The following is an 8,662-nucleotide window of genomic DNA, read 5'->3' as shown; positions in this document are numbered from 1 at the left end:
GTGAAACCCTGTCTATACAAAAAATACAAAAAAATAAAAATAAAAATAAAAAATTAGCCGGGAGTGGTGGTGGGCACCTGTAATACCAGCTGCTAGGAAGACTCAGGCAGGAGAATCGCTTGAACCCTGGAGGCGGAGGTTGCAGTGAGCTGAGATGGCGCCATTGCACTTCAGCCTGGGCAACAAGAGCGAAACTCCACCTAAAAAAAAAGGACGGAGAGTGATATTGCTGAGATCACAAAAGGGAGGTGACTCAGTCCTAGCCCAGCCTGCTGTCATCTCTCCTATACCCGCCCCCCTCCCCCACTCCCCGCCTGACGTAATAAACAAGTGACTCAGAGGAATGATGGGGGTGTGCCTCATAACAGTTCATCCCAGTGTCCTGGGGGCTAAATTTAACACACAGCTGCAGCCTCTGGCACTTTGGGAACAAGTTAATCTTGGTGACTGAGGCTGATGTGTATGTGCGAGCGCGTGTGTCTGGCAGTGGGGCGGGTTGGGGAGGGTGTTGGGAGGTGGGTCAGGAGTCCAGAACAAGGTAGGCATCAAGACTGGCTGTCCTGGGCTTCAACCCTGGTGCCTCAGACCATAGACAAGGTGCAGGGGCCCCATGGCCAGGGAGGCTCAGGTCTGGCCTAATATGCACCAAGAATAGTGAGTATAGACAGCTGAAGTCCTGAAATATTAAACTTGTAGTGTTACTTTTTGAACACTAGAATTCAGAATGTCACTCCCCTACAATGTTAAAACCCTGGGGGTTTAAAAACCTAGAATAGTAGAATCCTAAGAAATTAATTTTCTAGCACATCTGACACCTTAGAAGTGTTAACACCCTCTAACAGTGTACTCCCAGGACACAGTACCTTGGTGCTTCTGAACCTCCAGCAGAGCTGAACTGAGGCCCTTAGCATCTAACTTTGCCACCTCCTCATTGTGTAGGAAGGGAAACTGAGGCTTAACAGAGTGACATGTCCTGTCCCAGGCCTCATAGGAAAGGGGCAACCTTGTTTACCTAAGGTACTTTCTTGCTTTCTTGCAAGGAGGAGGCACAGAAAGAGGAAAAGCTCTTCCCATTTTAAAGGTGAGGCAACGGGGGTGGTGTCTTATGTATGTAATCCCAGCTACTAGGGAGGCTGAGGCAGAAGGATGGCTTGAGCCCAGGAGTTCAAGTCCAGCCTGGGCAATATAGTGAGACCCTGCCTCTTAAAATAAAGGCAGGGCAACAGGGCCGCCAAAAAGTGAACATGTCCAAGTTCTGACCAGAAAACCCAAGGACCCTGTATCCGGGGATGGCTGGAATGAGACATATTCCGAGAAGGAAGATGGAGGCACCAGGACAGATGTTCCCAGAAAGCATGAAGGAAGGGAGACCTTGGAAAAAGGGCTCCAATGCTTCCCCGTCTCTGGACTGAGGGTCAGAGCTTAGGCCATCAACTCTCCTAGGGGCATCTTCCGACCAAAAAATCCGGAGTCAAGGCCTCTCCGTGCTCCATTTAGAAATGAGGCAGCCAGGCCCTCATCTTTCAGAAGGGCCCAGACACCCCACCTCCGTCCCATAAGCCCCCGGGGCTGAGTCAAGGCTTCTCCGGGAGGGGGCCTCTGCCCAGCTGTCCCCTGTGCGTCATGTGCAGGAGGCTAGGCGGCTCGCCTTACAGGGACCCGGCCACCTCTATATATAGCCCCTCGAAGACAGCTGCGCAGTCTAAGCAAGCCCCAGCAGGAGAGCAGGGGTACAGAGAGGAGCCCCCTTGGCACCGCCACCACACCCTAGGCCACCCATCATGGCGCTGGGCTTGGAGCAGGCGGAGGAGCAGCGGCTGTACCAGCAGACGCTCCTGCAAGACGGACTCAAGGACATGCTGGACCATGGCAAGTTCCTCGACTGTGTGGTGCGGGCGGGCGAGCGCGAGTTCCCGTGCCATCGCCTGGTGCTGGCCGCCTGCAGCCCCTACTTCCGGGCGCGCTTCCTAGCGGAGCCTGAGCGCGCGGGCGAGCTGCACCTGGAGGAGGTGTCCCCAGACGTGGTGGCCCAGGTACTGCACTACCTGTACACGTCAGAGATCGCGCTGGACGAGGCGAGCGTGCAGGATTTGTTTGCCGCGGCGCACCGCTTCCAGATCCCTTCCATCTTCACCATCTGCGTGTCCTTCCTGCAGAAGCGCCTGTGCCTCTCCAACTGCCTGGCCGTCTTCCGTCTTGGCCTCCTGCTCGACTGCGCGCGTCTCGCCGTGGCTGCCCGCGACTTCATCTGCGCTCACTTCTCGCTGGTGGCGCGCGACGCTGACTTCCTCGGACTCTCGGCCGACGAGCTCATCGCCATCATCTCTAGTGACGGCCTTAACGTGGAGAAGGAGGAGGCGGTGTTCGAGGCCGTGATGCGGTGGGCGGGCAGCGGCGACGCCGAGGCGCAGGCTGAGCGCCAGCGCGCGCTGCCCACCGTCTTCGAGAGCGTGCGCTGCCGCTTGCTGCCGCGCGCCTTTCTAGAAAGCCGCGTGGAGCGCCACCCTCTCGTGCGCGCCCAGCCCGAGTTGCTGCGCAAGGTGCAGATGGTGAAGGATGCACACGAGGGCCGCATCACCACGCTGCGGAAGAAAAAGAAGGGGAAAGACGCAGCCGGGGTCAAGGAGGCTGATAAGGGCACAGGCGAAGCCAAAGCAGAGGAGGATGAGGAGGCCGAACGTTTCCTTCCTGGGATCCTCAACGACACCCTGCGCTTCGGCATGTTCCTGCAGGACCTCATCTTCATGATCAGTGAGGAGGGCGCTGTGGCCTACGATCCAGCAGCCAACGAGTGCTACTGTGCCTCCCTCTCCAACCAGGTCCCCAAGAACCACGTCAGTCTGGTTACCAAGGAGAACCAGGTCTTTGTGGCTGGAGGCCTCTTCTACAACGAAGACAACAAAGAGGACCCCATGAGCGCATACTTCCTGCAGGTGCCTGACCAGCCTTGGGAGCCACCAGCTAATGCTGGGCTCTGGGCACTGGGGGCAGTCTTGGGGCCCAGAAGGGGCTTGTGTCTACACAAGGAAATGCCACTGGGTCTAGGGTGAGATGTAGACTGGGGCGGTTGACTGATAGCCATCTGCTTGAAGGTTGAAGACAGTCAATAGGCAACTGCCAAAAAGCAGCATAACTTTGGTATCTCAATTTCAGGGGTGAGGTAGCCACAAGATGGCATATGTTGGAGGCTCTGGCCCTGCACAGGGGTTGGGGTGGGGCACAGTGAGGAGGAGCAAGGTCTGTGTAAGGATCCTGGGCAGGGCCTCTTCGTGAAGGCCAGGCCTGGAGCTCACAGCAGTGTCCCAGACAAAGGAACAATCCTGTCTGGTCCTCCCATTGTACAGATGAGGAAACTGAGGCCCAGAAGGGATCAGCAGAGTGAAGTGCCAGGTCTGAGTTGGGGTGTGACTGTGAGATCTCAAAGGGCAGAGACAGTTTCCTGGAGACTGGCCATATAAGTTTGAGCCTTGCCAGTGGGGTGGGATTTGGAGATGTGAAGGGGAAGATGGTAGTGTTTCCAGCCAAGAAATGATAAGCAAGGGATAGAACTGGGGCTTAGCCTGGTGAGCAGCATGCTCAGGGAGGCCTGACCAGCGAGAGAGGTGACAGGCACTTGGTGCCAGGGTTAAGCTCACAGGCCTTACAGTTGCACTGGGGGATGAGGGCAGCTTCACCAGCTACTAGCTCAGCAGTGTGAGCACATTGTTTATTCTCTCTGGGCCTCTGTTTGTAAGTGGGGATACTATTCTTCCTGCATGATAAGGTCATTGGAAAGTTAAATGATGCTTATAAAGTGCTCATCAGTACAGTGCTCAGCCCTCAGAAAACTTTCCAAAAACATGAGCCCCTAGTATTAATATCTTTATTACAAGGCTGTGGAGGTGAACAAGGCTGTGGACTGTAGATTTTACAGGGCGAAAGGCAGGACTGTATTTAGAAGTTTCCTGAACAGTGGGATGGGGTGGAGAGCAGGGGGCAGGCAGGCCTCAGTTGGGAGCTGTTCAGCCTGGGAAAGCAAGGCCATAGCTGGACCTCCCTTGCAGAGCTCCCCATCATTTCTGTGCTGTGGTGCCCTACCGCCTGCTATAATGGTGGTTGCCAGGAGCCTGCCTGGGCGTGGGGGACACTCATCTGCTCTCAGCCTGATGGCAGGAGGGGCACTTTCTCTCAGGGCGCCTCCAGGCTGCATTGGCCCTACCTGGGTTCCCGACCTCCTCTGCGATCTGGGGCAGCGGGACTGAGTGGGGCTGGGCTGGGGCTGGGGGAGTAGGGGGCAGTTGCTGACTGGACACCTGGCCTGCAGTTTGACCACCTGGACTCAGAGTGGCTGGGGATGCCACCACTGCCCTCACCCCGCTGCCTCTTTGGCCTGGGAGAGGCTCTCAACTCCATCTACGTGGTCGGTGGCAGAGAGATCAAGGACGGCGAGCGCTGCCTGGACTCGGTCATGTGCTACGACAGGCTGTAAGCGTGGCTGGGGTGGGGCTGAGCACCCTGGGGGTGGGTGGGGCATGGAGGCCGCAGCTGGTCTAGGGCCTGGGGTGGGATTTGGAGCTAGAGCCTTGGGCTTAGAGTGGAGGTGGGCTTGGGTAAGGGCAGGGAGGTTGGAGGGCAGGGTGGGAGCAAAGAACTGAGAGGCCTGGGAAGTTCCAGCAACTGATCTGATGCACCTCGAATATGTGTTCGGTGGATGGGTGCATGGGTGCAGAGACAGGGACTGAGCCGAGCCTGGGTGGGTGCCTGGGTGGGTGCCTGGTGGGTGCCACCCCCCACCCACCCCCACTCCCATCTCCTCCAGGTCATTCAAATGGGGTGAATCAGACCCGCTGCCTTACGCGGTGTATGGCCACACAGTGCTCTCTCACATGGACCTTGTCTACGTCATTGGCGGCAAAGGCAGTGACAGGTGAGACTGGGCCTGGAGCGAGTCTGCGGAGCATAGGTAGAATCCCTCAGAGGCTGTCAGGGGTTTGTCCTGGCTACCCCGGCAGGCGATTGCAGGGAGGCATGGCTGGGCTCCTGCTTCTCTCCACCCATTCCCACCCTCCACCCCACAGGAAGTGCCTGAACAAGATGTGCGTCTATGACCCCAAGAAGTTCGAGTGGAAGGCGCTGGCACCCATGCAGACCGCCCGCTCACTCTTTGGGGCCACTGTCCATGATGGCCGCATTATTGTGGCAGCTGGGGTCACCGACACAGGGCTGACCAGTTCTGCCGAAGTGTACAGCATCGCAGACAACAAGTATGAAAGCTTGTCCCTTCCGCCAAGGACAACTGTGTGGCTTTGGGCTTCTGTCAGCCTCAGCAGGAGCCGCAGTCCCTGTCTTGGGTCTCCAGTGTTGAGTTGGGACATCAGCATAGAAACAGACCTTCTCTCCTGATCAGCAGTGAGCAGAGGGCTGGGGGAGGGGATGCCAGGTTCCTCATTCAGGGACTCATAACAGGCAATGGCGTGGTGCAAGGGATATAGCAGTGAACAAGACAGAAGCTGTCCTGCCTGGGACACCAGAAAAGAGAAAACTGAACTGAGAGACAGTTGTACTCAGCTGGCAAAAACGGTGAGGGTGGTGGGAGGAGGTTGTCCCAGACCAAGGAAATGTGGTGCGGAGGCAGTTAGGAGAAAAAATGCAAGGCCCACAGGAGGGAAGGCGTTGCCCCGACGGGGTGGAGGCGGGTGGGTGATGGAGATGGGATGGCGGTGCTGGGTCTGGAGTGAGGGCCAGCAGAAGAGGGACTGTATCTCATCTGTGTTCTACTAAAGTACTTCATGGCAGCTGATATAGAGAGCAGATTAGGGATTTCCCGGGGACAGGAAGGTCAGGGGTGATGAAGGCCTGGAGCTGGGGGCACAGCGGGGATGAGGCTGAGGGGATGCATTGGACAAAGACAGGCCAGGGCTTCTTACACTGTGATGGGCATGTGAATCTCCCGGGGATCATGTTAAAGTGCAGATTCTGATTCTCAGTATGTGGAGGGCTGAGAGCCTGTAAGTCTGCATTTCTGACACACCCCCAGGAGATGCTGATGCTGCTGGGCTGTGAACCACATTTTGAGTAGCAAGAGTCTAGGAGGTGGAAGAAACAGGGCTTAGCTATTGATTGGATGTGGGGGTGAGAGGGGGAGAAGTACATGCTTCTGAGTGAGGGTGGGAGGCCACTTACTGGATAATCATTGGGATTGGGTAGGGAAAGTGAGGGTCCAGTTAGGACATGTGGACTTGAAGTGCCTGGGGGTGTCCAAAAGGGCCCCACCTGGGAGAGAGAGGGCTGAGCTGGAGGGAGGGATCTGGGGGTCAGTAGCACATGGAGGCGCCAAGCTCCCTCAGGAGAGAGGGTGTAAATGGGAGGAGCTGAGGTCCAAGCCTTGATGGTGGGGGCAGCTGCGTTATCCAGGAAGGAGGCCATGAAGGTGAGGCTGGAGAGATAGGAGGTGAGGAAAGTCACGTCAGCAGGACTGTGTGCTGTAGGACCTCAGTGCGTGTGCAGTGTCTGGGGACCTCAGGGAGGGCAGTTTTGGAGGATGGGACTAAGGCCCAAGGCAGGAGCCAGGGCAGCGAAGATACATTGAGAACAACTGGGCTGTGAAGGGAGAAGGACGGAGCAGGTGTGCAAGGGGGGCGGGGCTGCAGGGGCCGCTGAGGGGCAAGAGGACTGCATCCAGGGCAAGGCTGGGGGCCTGCTAGGGACAGGGGTCATGAGTTGGAGAGTAGAGTTAGTTCAGGAGAGGAGGAGGGGCAGTGGGGAGATCCATGGTGGACTTTGCTGGACAGGTTGGATAGAATGGCAAGAGGACAAGGAAAGGAAAGGAGAGGAGCAAGAGAATGGGGAAGGAAGGGAAGACCAGAGGGACAGAAAGGGGAACAGTGTGGGGGCATGGGTGCTTGGGACTTGGATTGCAAAGTGTTGCAGTTGGAGCTGTGGGTGCTGTGTGGCAGGGACAGTCACTGGGCTTGCCGAGGCACCCTAATGATGTACCTTCTCACACACCCCCAGGTGGGCACCCTTTGAAGCCTTCCCACAGGAGCGTAGCTCACTCAGCCTGGTCAGCCTGGTGGGTACCCTCTATGCCATTGGTGGCTTTGCCACACTGGAGACTGAGTCTGGAGAGCTGGTTCCCACAGAGCTCAATGACATCTGGAGGTGAGTCCGGCCCCAGGGAGGCCAGGGGGCATCATGAGCAAGGCTGACACTCCATAGCACCATGGTGGGTACCAAGGCACTGGGCAAGCTCCTCTGGGGGCAAAGCGGATCCCTCTTCTAGGGAGTCCTGTAGGGAGAAACAGCCCAGATACCCTGCTCGGCTGTTTCTCGCCAGTTTGTTGGGAAAGTCTGGGCTTGCACAGATGGCACCATGCCCCACTGTGGAGCAGCAACAATGTTGCAGACGGGAACAGACCCACGCTTAGGTCACAGACCCACAGAAACAGGGCCCAAGTAGCAGCCGGATTTCCTCTCTCCTGCCTTCCAGGTGCTTGGTGTGGAAGGAGGGCTGCCACTAGGACTGGGAAGCAGCTGGAGCCCTGGCCTTTCAGAACCATTGCTCTCTATGGCTGGTCCTTTGTGGGGGTGGGGGAAGGAAGCTTTAGCCTCTGGGGCATCTCCTTCCTGAATCTGCAGCCATCCCCATTGCTGCAGGCAGCCCCTGGGGAGCAGTGCTGCCGGAGGGTGGGACTTGAGACTTAGTAGAAATAGAGCATGGAAGTTCTCAAGGAGAGAACATTGATGGGGTGGTGTGGGGAGTGTAGACTTTCTTGGAGGGGAACTTTGAGGACTATGGGAACACCCCTTGAGAGGTGATCTTTCCTGGGGAGGAAGACCCTTCCTGGAGTGTGGGGTGGGTGTTCCTTGAGTTGGGTCTTGTGGAGGTCTCCTTTCCCAGAGCCTGGGGATTTTCAGGAGCAGATCTCCCTAGAGATGGGCCGAGCGCGCTCAGCCACCCATCTCTGCTGCGTTCCACTCTGGACTCAGCTGACCAAGCTCCCCGTCCTTGTCCCCACTCTCTCTCACCCCCAGGTATAACGAGGAGGAGAAGAAGTGGGAGGGTGTCCTGCGGGAGATCGCCTACGCGGCAGGTGCCACCTTCCTACCAGTGCGGCTCAATGTGCTGCGCCTGACCAAGATGTGACCAGCTCAGGGAGACTGAACTAAGTACCCCTCCCATCCTGTGACACTCATTGGCCTGGCCTTGTGGGGGCTCCAGGGAAGAGGCTAGGCCAGAGCCTACCTGGATCCAGTTATGGTGCCCCAGGGGCTGTGTCAGCCAAGGAAAGGGAAGTGCTGCTTAGTCCTGGACTTTTGGGCAAGGATGAGAAACTAGAGGCTTCTCCAGTGTTGCCATATCCCCCTAAGTTGTCTTGATCCATGAACCAGAACCACAGGGCGGTATCCCAGGCCATGTCCTGGCCCTGCCCCCAGCTTGGCTGAGTGTGCTGGCAAAGTTCCCCACAGGACTCAGTCTTCCCGTCTGTCAGATGGGAGCATCTGCATCAAGTGCAGTGTACAGTGCAGACATGTCTCCTTCTTTAGGAAGAATAAAGCGCCTTCTGAGCAAGCAGCTCAGGGTCTGCATCAGTACTCCACAAGTCAGTGAGCAGGTGTTTCGAAGACTTAGGGCTTCAATGTTCCGCTGTTGGGCTGCCAAGGTCGATGGGCTCTGCCCTCC

At 57.1% G+C, this 8,662-nt stretch overlaps 1 protein-coding gene across 1 annotated transcript; it reads left to right on the top strand.

Annotated features, from left to right (window-relative positions):
• Positions 1 to 1,685: 1,685 nt before the first annotated feature.
• KLHL40 (kelch like family member 40) lies at positions 1,686 to 8,573 on the top strand. Its single transcript, XM_017876357.1, has 6 exons — positions 1,686 to 2,933; positions 4,304 to 4,464; positions 4,799 to 4,906; positions 5,058 to 5,243; positions 6,994 to 7,140; positions 8,014 to 8,573. Exons 1-6 carry the CDS (start codon positions 1,782 to 1,784, stop codon positions 8,123 to 8,125), a joined length of 1,866 nt encoding a protein of 621 aa, XP_017731846.1. The 5' UTR covers positions 1,686 to 1,781; the 3' UTR covers positions 8,126 to 8,573.
• The last annotated feature ends 89 nt before the right edge of the window (positions 8,574 to 8,662 follow it).

The sequence above is a fragment of the Rhinopithecus bieti genome, unplaced genomic scaffold (genome assembly GCF_001698545.2).
Source record: "Rhinopithecus bieti isolate Rb0 unplaced genomic scaffold, ASM169854v2 scaffold_9581, whole genome shotgun sequence".
Taxonomy (NCBI): domain Eukaryota; kingdom Metazoa; phylum Chordata; class Mammalia; order Primates; family Cercopithecidae; genus Rhinopithecus; species Rhinopithecus bieti.
This window is presented reverse-complemented; position numbering and strand designations above follow the sequence as displayed.